The sequence below is a fragment of the Apodemus sylvaticus genome, chromosome 23 (assembly GCF_947179515.1).
Source record: "Apodemus sylvaticus chromosome 23, mApoSyl1.1, whole genome shotgun sequence".
In the NCBI taxonomy this organism is placed as follows: domain Eukaryota; kingdom Metazoa; phylum Chordata; class Mammalia; order Rodentia; family Muridae; genus Apodemus; species Apodemus sylvaticus.
Genome location: NC_067494.1, coordinates 56,909,269 through 56,931,271, shown reverse-complemented (window position 1 = coordinate 56,931,271; position 22,003 = coordinate 56,909,269). Strand labels below are relative to the sequence as shown.

General features: G+C 38.2%; 2 protein-coding genes across 3 annotated transcripts in view; both read left to right on the top strand.

Moving 5' to 3' along the window:
• The window catches only part of LOC127673899 (zinc finger protein 665-like), a 118,976-nt gene that overhangs the window by 23,432 nt on the left and 73,541 nt on the right, over positions 1-22,003 (top strand). Inside the window, exons 3-5 of one of the 2 annotated variants that reach the window (XR_007975250.1) lie at positions 2,369-2,451; positions 3,761-3,887; positions 4,665-6,651. Coding sequence is in view for 1 of the 2 variants with exons in the window: in XM_052169662.1 (XP_052025622.1) it covers positions 2,422-2,451; positions 3,761-3,887; positions 4,665-6,562 (2,055 nt within the window). In the remaining variant the exon portion in view is untranslated. Of the gene's footprint in view, positions 1-2,368; positions 2,452-3,760; positions 3,888-4,664; positions 10,589-22,003 lie in introns of those variants that run through there. The other variant, XM_052169662.1, reaches the window with a different exon arrangement.
• The window catches only part of LOC127673902 (zinc finger protein 260-like), a 73,879-nt gene continuing 73,480 nt past the window's right edge, over positions 21,605-22,003 (top strand). The window contains exon 1 of the mRNA XM_052169670.1: positions 21,605-21,972. The gene's annotated coding sequence lies outside the window, so the exon portion shown is untranslated. The remainder of the gene's footprint in view (positions 21,973-22,003) is intronic.

The following is a 22,003-nucleotide window of genomic DNA, read 5'->3' as shown; positions in this document are numbered from 1 at the left end:
TACCCCTTCCCACTTCCCTGTTCTGGAATTCCCCAGGGGCCACTCCTCCATTCTTTTTGGACATCATTTAATTTGTGGATTATGTCTTGGGTATTCAAAGTTTCTAGGCTAATATCTACTTATCAGTGAGTGCATACCATGATTGATCTTTTGAGACTGGGTTACCTCACTTAGTATGATGTTCTTCAGCTCCATCCATTTGTCTAAGAATTTCATGAATTCATTGTTTCTAATGGCTGAATAGTACTACATTGTGTATATATACCACATTTTCTGTATCCATTCCTCCATTGAAGGACACCTAGGTTCTTTCCAGCTTCTGGCTACTACAAATAGGGCTGCTATGAACATAGTGGAGCATGTGTCCTTATTGCACGCTGAAGAATCCTCTGGATATATGCCCAGGAGTGGTATAACAGGATCCTCAGGAAGTGTCATGCCCAGTTTTCTGAGGAACTGCCAGACTGATTTCCAAAGTGGTTGCACCATCTTGCAATCCCACCAGCAGTGGAGGAGTGTTCTTCTTTCTCCACATCCTCGCCAACACCTGCTGTCTCCTGAGTTTTTGACCTTGGCCAATCTAACTGGTGTGAGGTGAAATCTCAGGGTTATTTTGATTTGCATTTCCCTAATGATTAATGATGTTGAACATTTCTTAAGGTGTTTCTCAGCTCTCCGAAGTTCTTCATGTGAAAATTCTTTGTTTAGCTCCATGCCCCACTTTTTAATGGGGTTATTTGGTTCTCTGGGTTCAAATGCACTTACTGAACTGTCAGTTTTACTAGTCACTTCTGAATGTACTGTCACAGTTAAGAATTATTTTCTTTCAGAGCATTAAGATGTATCATTCTATGCTCTTCTGACTTCAAAATGCAGGGAAATATTTATAACTATTGTATTTTCTAAGCCCCTGCTGGTATTACAGAATAGAAGGCAAATGGAAAATAGATGCATGTTGTTGCAGCACTTAGATGTGAGAACAGCAGAATCTGTCTGGCAATTTATCCTAGCAACTACTGGAATGGACTACTGTGGTCTCCCAGTGTCTGAACACTATACATAGGTACTTGAAGCAGATCTTGATAGGATGAGTGATAATGACCTTTGAGTGTAAGTCTCAATTATCCAAAAACATGTCTATTCAGAATTAGCTGAGTATTTGAGGAACTGTTACATATGGATTTTAATGTAGAGGTCCTGGACTTCATAGTAGATGCATGTAAAGAGAGGTTATTCATGACATCCCAGAATGACTTCTTGTTCAATATCCATGAAATGAAAAAATACACCTTTCTAATTAAAGACAGGGTCACAATTAAGTCAGGGAACACATTTTGTTCATATATATATATTTGGTTTTTTCGAGATAGGGTTTCTCTGTGTAGCCCTGACTGTCCTGGAACTCACTCTGTAGACCAGGCTGGCCTCAAACTCAGAAATCCACCTGCCTCTGCCTCCCAAGTGCTGGGATTAAAGGCATGCGCCACCACTTCCCAGCTGTTCCAATATTTAATATTTCTGAAACTAAATCACAGCATCACTAGACTAGGAAGTATTAATGTATTTGCTGCTAAATTTGAGATTACTCAGATTGTATGTCTCAAGTAAGTGTCATGAAGACTTATGCCCTATAAAATGTCATGATTATTTCCCTTGAAAATTTATGCATTGCTATGCTAATTTTTCTTACCACCCCGATGCTTGCCACAATTCTCCTATGCATAAAATTTTATATACTGTAAATTCATGACAGAATTATATTTTTTCCTGGCTCTGAAGGTTCTATTTTGTATGTATATCTTACTGTTGCAATGTGATTATGTATCAATCACATTACCTAGTAATTATCGTGATTTTTTTTCACTCATCATGGTTGTTAGAATATTTACAGTAGAATATTCCAATATACTATTTGCTTTTTCTGTTTTCTTTACTTTTATGGCTATTACAGAGCTCCTGAAGTTTACTTTCATCCAAGCTTTGTAAGTCCCTTGTTCTACAACTTATCATTTGAAGAGTGTGGCCTTTCCACCTTGAACTTCCAAGAGAGCTTGCTTGGTTACCCTCGTTATTTTCTATCCTCTCCCTCCTTATGCAAAATTTTATCCCAATCATCCAAGTTGTATTTCATGTATGGCTTGAGGCAGGTTTTTTGGGTAGACAGGATGTCATGTATTCATTATTCAAGCTGCCCTTACATATGCCACACTAAATGTATCATCATTTCATGCTCTCCTATGTGAGGATGTTGACAAGATTCCTCATCATTTTAGTTTGGGGATCTTCTTATATGTTTTGTCATTGTCCATGGGGAGTTTTATTAATTTAGACTCTGTATGTTTGACACCTTTATGTGAAATTTTGTCAGGAATTCCAGTCCTTGTTCCTGAAACAGAAACTCAGAGCAGAGCAACAAGAAGAATGACTGCTTCTCTGGTAAATGTGCCCCAGGTGAGTCCTGTGTCCACATTTCTTTTAATATTGTATGTCGTATTGAACCCATTCAAAATTTAATTATCTACATCTTGTAATGTTAGCTAAAGTCTTTATGTTATGTGATGTATCTTAATGTTTATTTCTGATAATCAAAATTATAACACAGCATTGTTCTGGTATACTTTCTCTCGATATTAGAGCATGAAGACACAAATTTCCTTAAACTTAAAACATGCCATCTCGAAGGGAATCTATTGTATATAGGACTCAATGAATATAATGTCCAATTTTGACATCAAACAGACACGTCTTTTATATTAGTGAAGAGGAAGGGTCTCTTCTGCCATGTAACTTACATTTCAGAAGTGATCAGGCATTTAGAAGAAGATTGTGAATGTGCATCTACACATACATGAATACTTATATCACTGAGCAATATATGGAAGCATAGAATTTATAATAGAGTAGCTTTAGAATTTTGCACTTTTTGTTTTACTTGTTTTACTCTAGAACATTTGCAGCATGGTACCTAAGCCCCAGGGTGTCAACTGAGACGGTCATACCGTACTGCTGAAAAGATCGAGCTGGTGTCCAGGTCTGAGCAAGGCTGACACTGTAGATTTTGAATCATAGTTTGGCTCATCATTACTTGTCCATGTGTGATGTGACATTTTGAGTCTGTTAATTCATCAAGGTATATTCCTGCACCTAGAACTCAAATGTGTATGACATATTCTTTAAAAGTTTGTGATTGCGAGATTATTTTGCTATCCTGTTTCACTAAGGAAAATACACTAAGGAGTATGACTAGGAAGCACCTCTTAATAAAATTAAATTTCATTTTTTATGTGTTTTGCTACATTTTCCAGACTCTATGCATATGTGTTTTGTATTCTTCATTCATGTTGCGATAAGAAACATTAGATCTCATAGAACTAGGTTTCATATTCTGTTGTATACGGCCATGATATTTTTGGCAAATAAGTTACATATTAGAGGACTTTAAAAGACATTATAGAATCTAAACTGCAAACAAAATTGTCAAGTGATTTCTTTGTTGCTCAGTAATAGAAAATACCATCAAAGTCATGAAGAGCAGAGACATGAATATGTGCGTATAGTAGGTCTCTCTGTATGTTATCTATGAAGAGCAGCAATGTTTAACTTCTGACACATCTCTATAGCACTTCTAGAAAACTTTGATCCTTGAATGTTTGCCATGACTCATCCATATCACAAGTTATATCTTATTCTTTGGGTCTTCTTTAAGAGGAAATCATTTTGGTCCTACATCACATGGTAAATTGGCAATTTTCTATTCCAGGGTCTGTTAACATTCAGGGATGTGGCTGTGGAGTTCTCAGTAGAAGAATGGGAATGTCTCACCTGTACTCAAAGGGAACTGTATAGAGATGTAGTGATGGAGAACTACAGTAATCTTGTCTTCATTGGTGAGAATACTTTTCTCGAAGAATTCCAAATTAATTCTTTCAGTTTACATATCTTTTGTTGATGGAAATTCTAAAATGTCTAGAGACTTGAATAATAAACAATGCTGAATCCTGTTTAGTCTCTGTAACCCTTTTACCTAGTTTTCAAGCAAAACTTCAAAGTTCAAAGAATATTACACATGTATAGAAAAGAAGTATATTCTTTTATACAAAATAATTGGAATTTTAAAATTTTGCCATTGCATTTCAGTATATACCCTTTCCTGAATTTTAAAATGCAAAATATTTTAAAGAGTATCAACTGTTTTTGTGAGAATTTTGTTTTTATGTATTTATTTACCTTTTGGCATGTGCTCTCTATGTTTACTACTATTGCACCATGACTTTTTTCCTAGCACTTTAGAAGTAGAAGCAAGTATATATGATGATTTCCCTGTCAACGTGAATTACATAATAAATTTTTAGCTGACCTTTTAATATGATCATTCAGACAGTATCTATCTCAAAATTATTTTTGCTTGATCACCTATTTTTCCTACCTTCTGCAAGGGACAGTGTTTAACTTAGAATTACAAGGCTCTTCCTTTTCAGTCATTTGATATAGATCAAATTTGCGGTTCTTCTAAGCATCCATTTAATGATTGTGAAACAGAAAAGGCATTTTTCCTTTTGAATGGCTAGTTTACTTTTCTTTGTGAACTTAAAAGAACATACATTATTGAATCCCTTACTCATGTATTAATCTCTTTCTTACCTAATTGCACTTTTTTTTTCCAGAGAATTATCTTAAATGTGAGAAGGTCTTGGATCAAGGCAAAAAGCACATTGTCCACAAGCATTTGACTATCCAAGAAAAGTCTTCCAAATGTAATGATCCTGTCAAAATGACTCATGAATCCTCTCAAGGTACACCTTCCAGAACCAAACATAAAGATGACTGTGTCAGAGCATCACACCTGAACAGACAAACAATTAGGAAGACTGGAGATGGACCTTGCAAATTTAAAGACTGTGTAAACTCTTTGAATATGTGTTCCATCGTTTGTCAAAATGGAAGAATCCAGAAAGAACCAAGTGCTAGAGAGTATGAAAATCTTTTTGACTCAAAACATAAAATCATTCTGAAACAAAGTAACAATAATGGAAAGAATCCACACAATTGCAGAAAATGTAGGAAATGCTTAAAGGTGTACTCAAATGTCTGTAGACATCAGAGAGCACATACTAGAGAGAAATCTTATACATGTATACACTGTAGTGAATCCTTTCTTCATTTGTCACAGCTGAAACTACACTACAAAATTCATTATGGGCAGTATCCTTGCAAATGTTGTAAATGTTTTTATCATAAATCAACCTTCGAAAGACATTACAGGTTCCAATGTGGTAGGAATACTTACAAATGCAGTGAGTGTGGCAAATCCTTTATCTACTACTCACAAATTAGAAGACATGAGAGAAGTCATACGGGAGAGAAACCTTACAAATGTAATGAATGTGATAAATGCTTTCCCCAGAAATACCTCCTTACAATTCATCAGAGAATTCATACAGGAGAGAAACCTTACAAATGCAGTGAATGTGACATGTGTTTTATCAAGAATTCCAATCTTAGAAGTCATCAAAGAATTCATACAGGAGAGGAACCTTACAAATGTAGTGAATGTCATAAATCCTTTACCCAAAAATTCAGTCTTGTTATTCATCTGAGAATTCATACAGGAGAGAAACCTTACAAATGTATCGAATGTGACAAAAGCTTTACTGCAAAAAGCAGTCTTAAAAGTCATCAGAGAATTCATACAGGAGGGAAACCTTACAAATGTAGTATATGCGGCAAATGCTTTACCTACAAAGGCAGTCTTAGTATTCATGAGAAAACTCATACAGGAGAAAAACCTTACAAATGTAGTATATGTGACAAATGGTTTACCCGTAAAAGCAGTCTTGTTATTCATCAAAGAATTCACACAGATGAAAAACCTTATAAATGTAGTGAATGTGAAAAATGCTTTACTGAGAAAGGCAGTCTTAGAAGTCATCAGAGAACTCACACAGGAGAGAAACCTTATAAATGTAGTGAATGTGACAAATGCTTTGCCCAGAAATACCATCTTACAATTCATCAGAGATATCATACGGGAGACAAACCTTACAAATGTAGTGAATGTGAAAAATGCTTTACTGGTAAATCAAGTCTTAGAAGTCATCAAATAATTCATACAGGAGAGAAACCTTACAAATGTAGTGAGTGTGACAAATCCTTTACCCTGAAATGCCTTCTTACAGTTCATCAGAGAATTCATACAGGAGAGAAACCTTACAAATGTAGTGAATGTGGCAAATGTTTTACTGAGAAAAGCAGTCTTAGAAGACATCAAACAATTCATACAGGAGAGAAACCTTACAAATGTAGTGAATGTGACAAATCCTTTACCCAAAAAAGTACTCTTAGAAGTCATCAGAGAATTCATACAGGAGAAAAACCTTACAAATGTAGCAAATGTGACAAATGCTTTACCAAGAAATGCCACCTTACAGTTCATCAAAAAATTCATACAGGAGAGAAAACTTACAAATGTAGTAAATGTGACAAATGCTTTACCAAGAAATCCCAACTTACAGCTCATCATAGAATTCATACAGGAGAAAAACCTTACAAATGTAGTGACTGAGAAAAATGCTTTAGCCACAATCTCCCCCTTATAAGTCATCAGAAAACTCATATATGAAACAAACCTTACAAATGTAGTGAATGTCACAAGTGCTTTACTGAGAAGGACAGTATTCGAAGCTATGAAAGAATTCATACAGAGGAGAAATCTTTCAAAAATAATGAATGTGGGAAATGATTTCTGGATAAAGGCAGTTTTAGTAATTTTGATGTGTTCTAAATTCATTTTCAATCATTTTCAAATGCTGTAAATGTGACAAATATGTTACTTGGAAATATCTCAGGATTCATGAAACAATTCATACAACTGAGAAAACTTAAAAATATAAAGAATGTGAAAAGTAAAAAGCTTCTAGTAAAAGCTCTCTTACAAAATATCAGAAAAATCATATAGGAGAGAAATATTACAGATGAGCTGAATAGGAAGAAACAAAGAGTTCATACAGGAGAGAAACACTGTGTGCTTGTAGATGCTTTGCCCATAGAGTGGCACTATGAGGATGTGTAGCCATCTTGAATTGGTTGTGGCCTTGTAGAGTAGCTGTGTTCATGTGGACATGAGCTTTAAGACACTCATCATAGCTGCCTAAAATTCAGTCTTCTCTTGTTTGCCTTGAGAAGAAGTGGAACTCTCAACTCCAACAGCTTCAGGTCTGTTGAGATGCTGCCATGCTCCCTCCTGATGATAAGGGACTGAACCTGTGAACTTGTAAGCTAGTCATCCTTTATAAGAGTTGACTTGGTCATGGTGTCTGTTTCACAGCAGTAAAACCCTAAGTAAGATACATTGCAAATGCTGTGAATGTATCAAATGCTTCATCTTTAAAAGCCATCTCATAATTCACCAGAGACTTATTACAGGAGAGAAAGTGTACAAATGTAATGAATATGGCAAATATTTTACCTTTAATGTCAATCCATAAAACATCAGGTAATACGTAAAGAGGAGAACCCTTACACATGAAATGAATATGGTAGGTTCTTTATCAGGAAAGACTCTAATAGAACTCAGCAGAGAACCATAAAGGAAACCTTAACAAATTTAATGAATATGGCAAATCTTTCTTTCAAAAGGTCTCTTTGAATTCATCTGAGAATGATACAGGAAAGAAATTTTACAAAATCTGTGAATGTGACAAATCCATTCCTGAGAAAGACCATCTAAAAAGCATCAGAGTATTCATACAGAAGAGAAACCTTACAAATGTGTGACAAATGTTTTATCCTGAAACCTATCTTAGAATTCCTCAGAGAAATTATACTGGAAAGAAATCTTACAATTGAACTGAACAATGCAATCTATTAAAAAGAAAAACAATTCTAGAACTTATAAATAAATACAGGCTAGAAAAATCAATAAATGGAATGATAGTGAGCAATTTGTTAACCAAGAAAGACCACCTCAGAACTCATCAGAGAACATATATACAAGTGAAACCTTGTAATAAGTAGGACAAGTGTTTGGTGGTGGCAGCTAATCTCTGAGAATGCATCAGAGAGCACAATAAAATGAAATGATTGAGGAATGTTTGAGCCTGCATCTAAGAAATAAGAATGCATTTGGAAATCCATAACGGGCCCTTCTGGTAAATGACTGTGCCGTGAGCAGAATTTGGGCACTAACTCTGCACCCAGGCCCACAACACCGAGAAGATACTAGTCTCCCAGGTTCTCTTTAACATGCACAATATCATAGGTAAGGAGGCCACAACATCTGCCCCAACACTAGGAATAACTGGGCCTGGCAGGATCTAGAGACATGAGAACCTCTGCACGGGCACGGGCACGGGTTCCTCTGATCTGAGCTGGTGCTATGAGCAGACATTGGGTGCTAACTCCACACCCAGTCCCACAACAACCAGAGGAAGCTCAACTCCCAGGTGCTCTAACACACCCAGGGTCACAAGATCACAATATTTTAGGAAGCTTCACAGCAGCTTGATTCCAAGGAGCTCTGACACACCCATAATTTTTGGATCACAGAGTCACTGGATCAAAAATTCATCAGGACTCTGAGGAATTCTGACACAACCAGGATGTCAGCAAGGACAGGCTCAATCAGACAGCAAGGGCAGATAGAACTAGAGAAAACCAGATGGCAAGAGGCAAGCACGTGGACATAAGCAACAGAAATTGAAGTTACTTGGTATCATTAGAACACAGTTCTCCCACCATAGTAAGTCCTGGATACCTTACCATACCAGAAAAGCAAGATTCGTATTTAAAATCACTTCTCATGACAACGATAGAGAAATTTAAGAAGGACATAAATAACTCCTTTAAATAATTACAAGAGGACACAAACAGGTAGAAGCCCTTAAAGAGGAAACACAAAAATCCCTTAAAGAATTACAGGAAAACACAACCAAACAGGTGAAAGAATTGAACAAAACCATTCAAGATCAAAAAACGAACATAGAAACAATAAACAAATCACAAAGGGAGACAATTAGAAAACCTAGGAACAAGATTAGGAGTCAGAGATGCAGGTAACACCAACAAAATACAAGCGATAAAAGAGAATCACAGGGGCAGAAGATACCATAGAAAACATTGACACAACTGTCAAAGGAAATGCAAAAATGTCCTATGTCCCGACCGCAGGACAGTCAACTGGGTCCCTGGGGGCACCTAGGAGAGAATTTGAAACGAGATGCAAGTAACTGACAGCAAGACGGGAATTCTGATCAAGCTGAAAATTTTTTTCTTTCTTTTTTTATTTTCTATATTCTTTGTTTACATTCCAATAGATTTTTATTTTTCTAACACTGGAATATAAAGGGGAACAAGCAGGTTGTAGGGAGGGGGTAGACTTTATCTCAGGAGACACACTGCAATAAGCAGGGTGTAGCCATTATCTCAGGAGACTTGCTTTGACTTGTTCTCAGGACCTTAAAGGGAAGTTGGCAGCAGCTGCAGGATATTGATTAGATAAAAATCAAGAGAAGGTGGTGCAGGTTTTGTCGCTAGCTGGCCCAACCATGGGGGAGCTATGTTTGTTCTTACCCATTTACTTTGGTTAGCTAACTTGGCTAAATCAAGAGCTACTACCTTTTCAACTTAGATGAGCCTGAATAGCTGTGCCCGCCAGTAACAACAAAAGGGGCTGAAGATCAACGTGAGCATGGCCTCTGGCAGTCCTAACCCAAAACATCTAGGAAATCCAAGACACAATGAGACCAAACCTAAGGATAAGAGGTATAGAAGAGAGCAAATATTCCCAACTTAAAGGGCCAGTAAATATCTTCAACGAAATTGTAGAAGAAAACTTACCTAGCTTAATGAAAGATGCCCATGAACATACAGAACACCAAGTAGATGAGACTTTACATTCTTGTCAAACAGGATTTCATTTGCTTGGTTAGTGAGACAATCCAAACACTAAAGAACACACATGGTATGCATTCACTGATAAGTGATTATTAGCCCAGAAGCTCAGAATACCCAAGATACAATTCACAAACAGGAAATTCAAGAAGAAGGAAGACCAAGGTGTGGATACTTCAGTCCTTCATAGAAGGGCGAACAAAATACCCATGGGAGGAGATACAGAAGCACTGTGTGGAACAGACACTGAAGGAAAGGCCATCCAGAGAATGATACACCTGGGGATCCATCCCATATAGAGTTATCAAACCTAGACACAATTGTGGATGCCAACAAGTGCTTGCTTACAGTAGCTTGGTAAAGCTGTCTCCTGAAAGGCTCTTCCAGTTCTTGTCAAATAAGAGGGGGATGCTTATAGCCAACCTTTGGAATGAACACAGAACCCCCTATGAAAAAGCTAGAGAATGGACTTAAGGAGCAGAAGAGGTTTGAAGCCCCATAGGATGAACAACAATATGAAACTACCGGTACCCCCTGAGCTCCCAGAGACTAAACCAACAACCAAAGGTACACATGGAGGGACCCATGGCTCCAGCTGCATGTGTAGAAGATGGCCTTGGTGGACACCAATGGGAGGAGGCTTTATGCCCCAGTGTAGGGGAATGCCCGGAAGTAGGAGTGGGTGGGTTGGTGAACAGGGGCAGGGGGGAGGGGGCAGGAGGTTTTTTGGAAGGGAAACCAGGAAAGGGGATAACATATGAAATAAAAATAAAGAAAATATCTAATAAAAAAGAAAAAATGTGTATTACTCAGCTATTAAAGCAGGGACTTCATGAAATTTGCAGGCTAAGCATAAAACTAGGAAATATAATCCTGAGTGAAATATCCCAGGCCCAGAAAGACACTTGAGGTAAGTACTCATTTATCAGTGGATATTAGCTATAAGGTTAAGGATACCCCGGCTACAATCCACAGACCCAAAGAATCTAAGTAAGAACATCCCAAGGAAGAATGCTTGGCTGTCACTCAGAGAGGGAAATAAAATTGACATTTGAGGTAGATAAAAGGAACTGGGTAGAAGAGGGGATAAGGAAGAGATGGAGGAGGGGGTCACATGAAGGGAGAGTGGGAGGATAAAAAGACAAGGAATGAAAATATAAATCGGTGGGGGAATCTTAGAGATGACCTGGAGACCTGGAATGGGGGAGGCTTCCGAGATTCTGTGGGAGTGATTCTAGCTGAGATTCCTACCAGTGGGGGATAAAGAAGCCGAAACGGCCCCCTTCTGTAGTCGGGCAGGTCTTTTACTGGATGGAGGCAGACAACAACACACCCATAAAAATTTCATCCCCAAATTTGTACTGTGTACAAGATGTTCAGTTATAAAGATGGTCCAGTGATTGATGGACTGACCAGCCACTGAGCAGTCCAGTATGACACTCAATCCATGGGAGAGAACCAATACTTGATACCAATAATGATACTCTGCTATGCTTCTAGAAGAGAGGCAAGCATAACTGCCTCCTGATATGCTTAATCTAGCAGCTGATGGAAACAAATGCAGAAACCCAGAGCTAAGCATTAGTTTAGGGAGTCTTGAGGAAGAATGACATGTGATGCAGATGTGGCAGATTGGTCAAGGATACCACAAATCAACCTACAGACTCAACTAACCTGGGGCTCACAGAAACTGAACCACTAACCAAAGTGCATACTTGAGCAGGATCTAGGCCACCTATGTAGCAAATATGAAGCTTGGTCTTTATATGAGTCACCTAAAAATTAGGTGTCCATCTCTGACTCTGGTGCCTGACTTTGGATACCTTTCCCCTAGTTGGGCTGCCTTGTGTGGTCTCATTTAGAGAAGATGTGCTTATTCCTTCTGTGACTTGATATACCAGGGAGGGTTGGTTCTCATGAGAGTGGGGTGCTTTTCTTTTCTGAAAAGTGTCTCATGACAGTGGCTTCCCTTTTTTGAGGAAAAAAGGGAGGCTGTGATGAGGGGAAAGGGATGTGATGGTGGGACTGGAAGGAAGGAGGCTATGATCAGTATGCAAAGTGACTATGTTTTACTTTTTTTTTTTTAAATCAGATTTCAATTCTGTTCTTTTCTCCAGTGTTTGAGCTCAATTTTCTACCGTGACTTTTGGTTGCACATATAAGAATCTTTTATGGTTTTTCATTAAGTTTTTCAAAAATATAAAACATAAGTTTGTATACTGGCTCCATAATAAGTGTGTACCAGAAATGTAAACCTGGGGGCTAGAAAGAGAAGTACGAAGTAAAGGGCATTTGTGCTTCCTCCAGAGAAACCTAGCTTCCTTCTCTCTACACACATGGCAGCTCAATACAGTACCTGATTCCAGTGCTGAACGCATGATACAGACTTTAGGACTGCATGCAGTTCTCAGAAAAATATGCAGATGAACACTCACAAACTTAAATGAAAATATTTTTTAAGGAAGAAGTTGAAACCTGTTGTGGAAAATCTCCATCCCAAATATTCCCCGGCAATGAAAACACAGCTCAATTAATATGAATACTTTCTGCGTGCCTAGATTGGGCAGATCTACCACTCCACTCCCACCTTCCCCATCTATGAGACCTCTTATGACTTGTGGTTTCTCCAGGCCATGTGCTTCTGCTCTGCCTTTCTTCCACCTCCTGCTCTACCATACTCTGTCTCCCTCCTCTTCTTCTCCCTCCCAACTTTTCAGCTCCACCTTCCAGTCATCTGACCAATCACTGGCTCTAGTCTTTATGTTACAAATTAAGGTAGGAATAAGGTTTATAGGAAATCACCTGAGTGCTGACTATTTCCTTATTCACAGTCCCTCCCAGGAGAACAGAGTTAGCATCAAATTACAAATATCCCCAGAGCTATCCTCAACACTTACTACTTTCTGCCCTATTCAAAGGCTTTAAAAGATATACATTGAACACAGCTATTGCCAGAAAGCACAAGATAGACTTAACATCCAGCTCATCATCTTGGTCAATTAAATAGAACTGCTGTGATTTGTTCTATCCTAAAAGCTTATAATTCTACACCCGACTCCTGGGTCTAGATTGTATGCCAACTGAAAACCATCCTCTCAAATCTATATCATCTTTCTCAATGCTAATCAGCTTAGGTTGGCTATGGGACTACCAATCTTCAGCCCTGTCAGAAATCATCTATTGATGCTGACATCAGTAGTCTGATTAGGACTTGAGTAAAAGTTTCAGTAGCAAAATCAATTTTAAAAGAAATATGGATGCAATGCTGGACTCTGGTGCATTTACAGGAGAAACACCTATTCTTCCTGTGTCTCTTTTCTAAGTTTCTGTTTCAGGAACAAAAGGCAAAACTCTTTCTGACATTTCATATCAAGGTATTAAACTACAAAACTAAACTTAATAGAACTATGTTAGGGTCATTGTCAAAATATATAGAAAGACCTAAAACCTAAAATTATAATAAAAGTCTTGTGAACAATTGTATAAGCAGGAAGGCATGAAAAGATAACTATGTACTTTATCATTGTACCAAAAAATTGGGCTCTTAACATTCATGGAGCATAATGTTCACTTGAGGAAAGTTATGAAATAACGAAGGTCATCCATTCAAGTAGCACTCTAGATTACAATTAGAGGCAAACATTACCTGAAAAAAAATCAGAGCAAATGAGAACACAGTAAATAACACACACACACACACACACACACACACACACCAAACCAGGAAAACTCTATTTCAGTAGGAAGGGAGAAAAGCAATAATGTGGCTAATTAACCATCCAGATCATTAATTCAAACAAAACACATAACAACAACAACAACAACAATGCCATAAGATATGAAAAATTTCAGAACAAATGGAAATGTCATAAGACAAAGCCAACAAGGGACCAGGAAGAAATGGAATATGAATTAAAATAGTAAAGGACATGTATTCCCCACTAAGACCAACAGTCCTGTGCAGAGAAAAAAAAATAATGAAGAGCGTCAGAAGTAGCACAGTACAGAGAAGATACTTTTGCTCTCAAGTCTTATTCAATCCAGGTCCATACGTGTGGGCTAGAGAAATCTGAGTAAGACAAAGGTTAAAAAGGAGAATCAAGTAGAAAAGCAAGATTTCAATCGCTCTTATAAAGATGATGAAGTCATAAACAAAACACCGCAGAGATACCATGGGAAAAAATCTTAGACCTTTTAAGTACTTTAAGTACTACTGAAAAACACAAAACACTCAAATCAAGGGTTTTACAAATCAATAATGACAATTTAAGAAGTAAATTAGAAATTTCATCCAATTAAGGTGCTTTCAAAAGATCTAGGAATGATTGCTAAGCAATAATGAATGCATTTCTACGAGGAATCTTTTTTTTTCCTTTTGGTTTTTTCGAGACAGGGTTTCTCTGTGTAGTCCTGGCTATCCTGGAATTCACTCTGTAGACCAGTCTGGCCTCAAACTCAGAAATCCGCCTGCCTCTGCCTCCCAAGTGGTGGGATTAAAGGCGTGCGCCACCACTGCCCGGCAATGAGGAATCTTTCAAGACACTCCAGAAAAAAATGAAAATGACACTAGAACCAATTCAATCAACTGTGAAATACTCACAGTGACAAAAGGGAAAATGCATTCATACATACACATAAGGACTGAGTTTCTAAATGGAACTACAGACTTACAAGAAGTAACAAGTAAAACTGCAAGCAATTGCAAGCTTACATGGAAATGGTAATAAATAAAAGTATAAAAAGAAGACTACAGAAGACATATTTATTTGCCAATGTTCAGAGTATCAATCCAAGAATTTATCAAATACCAAGAATTTATCAAAAATTTAAAAAATCACAGTGCAATGACATTGTAATCAAGAAGCAAATGGACTGAATTCAAAAGCAGTTAAAGCATCCAAATGTTCATACTACATGCTCCTCATGTTTAGTCAAAACAAAATGAACAAAATGCTCATCTAATATATATTTAGTTTTCTTCTCTTCCTAGTTGGAGTCCACACTCAAGGTTTTAAACAACAACAGATACTAAACACAATGTAATGAAGAAGAGACAGGATCAGTGGAAATCCAACTCACTCTAGACACCAGGGAAGTTCACATGACTTCATTGTGCAGATTCCTGAACAACCAATTACACTAAAGAGAAAACCTAGAGAAAATGGTAATGAAGTTCATAAAAAATAAATATACAGCAAAATATCAATGAAATAGAGACAAAGAGAAAGAAACAAAAATTGACAAAATTGTATAAACTTATGTATCTGTCCATTGATTTCTTTTTATTTTTTTCGATATATTCTTTATTTACATTTCAGATGATATCCCCTTTCCTGGATTGCCCCTCCCTGAAAGTCCCATAAGACCTCTTCCCTCCCCCTGTTCCCCAATCACTCCCTTCTCGTTTCCCTATCTTGTTATTTGCCTACACTGCTGCACTGAGCCTTTCCAGGATCAGGGGCCTTTCCTTTCTTCTTGTTGGCCATTATTTGATATGAGAATTGTTTATTGGGAATTCAGAGCTTCTGGGCTAATATCCACGTATCAGTGAGTGTATACCATGTGTGTTCTTGTGTGATTGGGTAGCCTCACTCTGGATGACATTCTCCAGCTCCATCCACTTGCCTCAGAATTTCATGAATTCGTTGTTTTTAATAACTGGGTAGTATACCATAGTGTAAATATACCACATTTTCTGTATCCATTCCTCCATTGAGGGATATCTGGGTTCTTGCCAGCTTCTGGCTATTACAAATAGGGCTACTATGAACATAGTGTCCTTATTACATGCTGGGGAATCCTCTAGGAATATGCCCAGGAGATTTTCATTGATTTCTTAAAATGGAATTAGATAAAGTTCCCCTAAAACAAACATTGGACTAATATATAGTCAAAAACAAAGACACCCTACTATCAAAATACATATTTATACAAATGTACATACTACAAAGATAAGACACCAAAAGTGAAGATATTTTTATTTTTAAATATTTGCTATGAAGAATGTTCCATGTGGGTGATCTGTACCTCTCTCATTCATGTCACTGAATATGTCTACAAACCATATTAAATATTTTCATCATTATAACTTTAAATCAATAACTATGGTACGTAAGGAAAGAAGTTAAAACTATCAACATGCAAAACAACAGCTACATTAGCAAATGCTCAAATAGTCCATTTGCTGGAAAGCTATGTGATCAACATGAATGAATTTCACAAAAATTCTCAAATACATGAAGCCAGCAATGATAAAACAGTAAAATCCAAATAGGACTTTGATAGAGGGAAGCTTAAATATTGTCCATTCAGTGATGTTGGAAATATGAGAGAAATATGAGGGAATTAGTGACAAAGATGACTCTGAGAAGCATAGAAACTATGTAACACTTCACAAGCTTCCAGGGAAAAAAATACACACAACATCAGAAGATGCCAAGCCTTCTTGAACTTCAAGCAGTATTCTCCAGTAGGACGAAGTCAAAACAAGTCAACCTGTCCTGGTGGTGCAAACCTTTAATCCCAGCACTTGAGAGGTTGGGGCACATGGATCTCTGAAATCAAGGCATTCCTGGTCTATACAGAGAGTTCCAGAATAGCCAGGAGTACATAAAGGAAGCATTGTAAAAGAACAAAAGGCAAAACTAAACAACAACAAAAAGTAAAATGAAAAAATGAAAGCAAAACTTTAATCATAGCAAGGATCACTGTTGAAAAGTGTCTGCTACAAGAATCTAGAACATGAACAGTAAGCAGAAAACAAAAGAATACATAAAAGACATGTGAAATACTTAGCATGTTCTCATTCAAACTTATGAAGGAATGTAAAAGAATGTGTAAGATTCTAAATACCCAAATCCTACAAGCATTCTTTTAATATAGAGGAGATCCTCCTAAAATTTATAAAGTTATGAGAAACTACAAAGAATTCAAAAATTATGAGAGAAAGACCAAATGGTATGAGGTGATTTAAAAATATTTAAATTACAGCAGTGTAAAACATTGAGACATGAACACAAAAAACAGGGGATATATGTGGGAAGACAATGTAGATGGAATTTAATATGCTGCAAAGATTTGTCTTATCAGCATATTATCAGAATCTTGCTGGCAGTATTTTATGAAATGGAGAAATTAATCCTAAAAGATACAGAACATGAAGAAACTATAAAATTCTCCAAAATTCTAAAAGCAGAAAAACCAAAAGCCACCAATCATTACAACTAAACATTGCATTAAAGTTATAATGATGAAAATATGTAATATAGTTTGTAGACATGTTCAGTGACATGAATGAGAGAGGGACAGATCACCCACATGCAAAGTCAGATTAGACTTTACTTGCCTCTGAGTATAAGTTCTTTCAAGGAGACTCTTCTTATACCTACAATAGAAATGTTCTGATATTATTTTTAGTGGAATTCTCTAAAAAAGATTTTAAATGAAATAAAATCTGGCAAAATCCTGTTTCTAGGTAATATCCCTTGAGCCCTTCCCTTCCCCTCCCTCAGTCCTCTAACATGCCTGGATCCTCTACTACCATCTCCTCACCCTACACCATCCAGGGCTCTTTGCTCTGCTTCACAGGTGAGAAGATCTGGCTGAGGAGTGCAACACATGCATAGGAGAAAAGAGGCTTCAGAAAGCCCCCTGCAACGTGACATGGAATGAAAATACAAGATGCTAATATCCACAAAAGGGATAAACCTGAAGGAAAGAAAGAATATCGCAAAAAAGAAAAGGTTTTGTTTCCTCTAAGGATTTCACTTTACTCTGAGATGAGAGACTCATTCACACACAGCTCATACACATGCAGTCTTGTCCCCAGGAAACCTGAGGAGGAGCTAAGGAAACTGCTGCTCACTCACAGAAACCAGCCAACTGCAATTCTGAAACACGTGGTCTCTGTAAAAAGCCCTGGGAGCAGACTGTAGGCATTTCCATTCCGCTAAGTCTACAGTCACAAAGCACAATATCAGCACAGCATGAAATATAAAACAACAGCTACCCAGATATTCATTTGAACAAAGAAAACATTTTTCTGATAGATGGGAATGATAATAATTATTTAAAGCATGGTCTCTACTCATTGGATTCCTAATTATAAAAATAGGGTGGTGTGATACAATTTCACTGTAATACTGGGCTTGCCTGGACCTAAGGTGTAAAATTAGAAATAAGCATATGAAGACATGGAATATGAATGCTATATTTATATCCTAAATGGATTACACTTCAGACAGAAAATTAATGGGAAGTAATTAGTGTGCTTAATAAATGTTAATATTTATAGGTATAACTATGGTGCTCTATAAAGAATATTTTCTGATTAAGTTAAAACTATATTAGTTTCTCCTGTGATTATCATCTACAAAATTCTCTTGGGATTTCTTGTCCCCAGGGGCAGGTGAAATGGTCTTGAGTAAGCAAGTGGTAAAACAGAAGACATAGAAAGCATGGATGAATTTAAATTCCAGGAGTTTTATAGCTGCCCAAAATGGCAAAGAGAAACATGTTTGCAAAGAACAGAACATGCAGCTGTTCTCCCAGATTATTTATGACATATTTTATGACTGAATGATTACAGCTGAAATATGAATGAAAAACATCATGATAAGCCCCAGTTCATAGGACCTCTAGCTTCCCAATGATGGTAAGATATTCACAGCAGAATTGTGAGAGCAGCGTCCTTAAGAGCAGCTGCAGAAATCGCACCCCTGCTCGATTGCAGATCTTTTCCCAGCCCTGAAGCTCCTCTAAACTGGGAATATCCAGGGCTGCTGGACTGCAGTTCCCCATTGTGCTGTGACTGCTGACTCTCTCATGATGCCCATGACTCCTGCAGTTTGGGGGACTTTTCAAGTGCCTGGGTTTTGGTATTCAACACACACATGATCATTGTGCAACATTAAATGCCAAAAAGAGAAACCAAAATACTGCAATCTGAATGTCCTCACAGACACATCACTGTGATGGCAAGAAGAATCCAGATATTTCTTAGGTTTTCTGTGTCTGTAGGTAGCTGAAATATTTAGCATTAGGAATCATGATGCAGATTATCTTCTTATGCTACTATTCCATATATTTTACTCTTCCTTATATGGCTCAGTGATGTCAGTGTCTGTGTATTTGTGTTATATAGGTGAATTACCTCACGACTTAATTATAATTATCAGAAAGGAAAAAGAAAATAAATCATAGAAAATATACACCTTAGATAGCATAACTAGATGTAGAGAATTAAAGTCTCAAATGGGTTTCAATAAATACAACAACTTTCAAAACAAGAGGACATCACACCTACATAGGGAATATTTAACAGAGAAGCATTCATTCTTGTTGCTTTTCTCTGAATTTCTGTTCCAGGAAGAAAGACTGAAATTCTTGTTGAAATGTCACATCAATGCGCTGAAAATACAAAAGTAAAATCACTATAACTATGTTATGGACCATGCCAAACCAAATAAAAAGGTTCAAAAACTAAGGAGAAGCTCTGAGTCTACCATCAGATTTTGGTGGGGGCCTCTCCGTGAAGACACGAGATGGCCCAGAAATTTATCTAAGCAAATCGGGGTAATGCAAGGAAAGAATGAGAGCCCCAGAGAATATCTAGAAAGACTTTTGGAAGCCTATATGGGGCAACAAGGGGACAGGAAGACAAACTATAATGAACCCCTGAAATGGACATGGCTTTTAGAAATTTAAGAAAAGCCTTGCAGAAAGCAATGGCGTTGGCCCTCCGGGACATTCACAAACCATAACACTTGTATGTGGATGAGAAAAAGGGGACAGAAAAAGAAGGGCTCACTCAAACTTTGGGCCCATGAAAGATTCCAGTGACTTATTTATCGAAGAAGCTGGACCCAGTGGCCCAAGGATGGCTAGTCTGCCTCCAGGTCATTGCTACCACAGTCCTGATGGTCAAGGATGACAACACAATAACCAAGCAAAGGAACTTGTTCTCACCACCTGCCATGCTATTGAGAGGATCTTCAGGAATCTCCCCATCTGATCACTGGTCCAGTGCCAGACTGCTGCACTTCCAGGACCCACTCTGAATTCCCCTTGCATAAAATATAACCCATCATCTTCCCTAAACCCAGCTACCCTGCTACCTGGATCATCCTTAGATGTATAGCATGATTAGTATAAAGTTTTGAGGGCCAGAACACCAGGCCAGAATTGACAGACATACCCTGACCCTTGACAGAACAACATCTACTTCACAGATAGATATTTTCCCAGCTCTAGGGCCGATAAAAGTTTTTATAAAGAGTGTGTGTCTTTTTACCGGGAAGTGAATAATCAAAGGCTGGGTAGAAACTAAGGTTGGGATTAAATATTTTGCACAACACTATGTGAGCAACTGAAAGATTTTCATGATAAAAACCCCTAGTCTTTGAAGATAGAAATTGAAGATGTTTAAAATTGAAGTGATCTCCCATGCTCATGGATCAGGAGGATTAACACAGTAAAAAGGTCGACCCTACCAAAAGAAATCTATACGTTTAATGCATTCTTTAACCAAAATCCAGCCTGTATGTTACAGACAAGAGTGATACAGTGATGTGCTGGGCACAAATGCCCTTTCCCTTGAAATTTTATTCATGTCTATGCCCATTTTCCTTATCATTCTGATCCTGACCCTGAATCCCCTGTGTATAGAATTTCACGTTGTAATCTCATGACAGCATTTTATTTTTTCTTTCCTATCAAAATCTTTTATGGTGTCTTTCAATTTTCAGTTTTTGTTTTTGGTTTTTGGTTTTTTTTAATTTTTTTTCCCAGAGACAGGGTTCTCTGTATAGCCCTGGCTGTCTTGGAACACACTCTTTAGACCAAGCTGGCCTGGAACTCAGAAATCCTCCTGCTTCTGCTTCCCAAGTGCGGGGATTAAAGCCGTGCACCACCACTGCCCAGCCTGCGTCTTTCTATTTTCACTTACATGAACTGGGTCTTTGTTGATGTTTTCATTCATATTATGATTATTAGACTATTTCGGGAAAAGTATTTGCACTATCTTTGCTATTGTGGCCAGAACAATGCTTCTGGAGTTTGACTTTATCCATACTTTCCCACTGCCCTGTTCTACTGATTGCACAGTAGACCTTTGTCCCTACAGTGTCCCTACAGCGACCTTTGTCCCTGGAGCTCCACAGGTTCCTTCTCATTACTTTTGTCGCAAACCTTTTCACTCACATTTTCATATGATTAGTCCTTCTTGTAATTCATGTATGTTTTGTGACAGGCTTTGGGAGGGAGCCAGGCTTTTTCATTTATTTTTAGTATTTTGTGTTGGGAATGGAACAAAAGTAAACGGAATTTACTTATATTTTGCTGTGCGGTTTTTAGCCCAGGAGGCTTGTATTCCAAGCTAAGAAGTGAGGCTGCCTATCTATTATCTGAGAGGTTTAGAACTCACTTTCAGATATTTGCATGCAGCATCCTTCCAGGACAGCCTGACAGCTGCAGCAGTGTGGCGGGAACCCTGAGATGGAAGGGACCACAATCCCCGGGGTCAGGAAGGAGGGGCAGGGGGAGATGAGGAGGGAGGTAGGCGGGACTGTGCGGGGCGGGCTACTGGGAGGACCCGGAAAGTGACCACGAAAAGAAAAAAGCTGGGTGGACACGACATAAAAAAGAAGAAAAAAAAGAAAAGAAAGAAAAACTGGCTGGAGTCGGGGAAAAAATCGATTGTTGGTGGGCTTTAGAGCAAAAACGTCACCGGAACCAGGGTTTAGTGGGCGGGTGTGCGAGATCTGCTCCAAAGATCCAGCCCAGAGTGACAGGAAAACCCTCCATTCCCCTTCTACCCGAATGAATTTCGCGGTCCCTAACTGTCTGCTGGTTTCCCAGAGAGAGCCGGTGCCCTAGATTTCTCTGGACCCCGGGAAACTCTCCCCAGACCCGGTTTCCCGGCTGTTGGCCTGGGAGAGGCCGCGGTCAGCAGCGCAGCGTCCGGAGCTGCAGCCCGGAGGCCCTGGCACCTCCCAGGTCGGAGCAGCCCGGGGCTGGGGCAGAGAACAGGCGTGTTTTCCGCAGCTGCTCTAAGGACGCCGCTCTCACATCGTCCAGAAGTTTCAGGTCCTAAGAACCGGGGTTTGCTGTGGCTTTT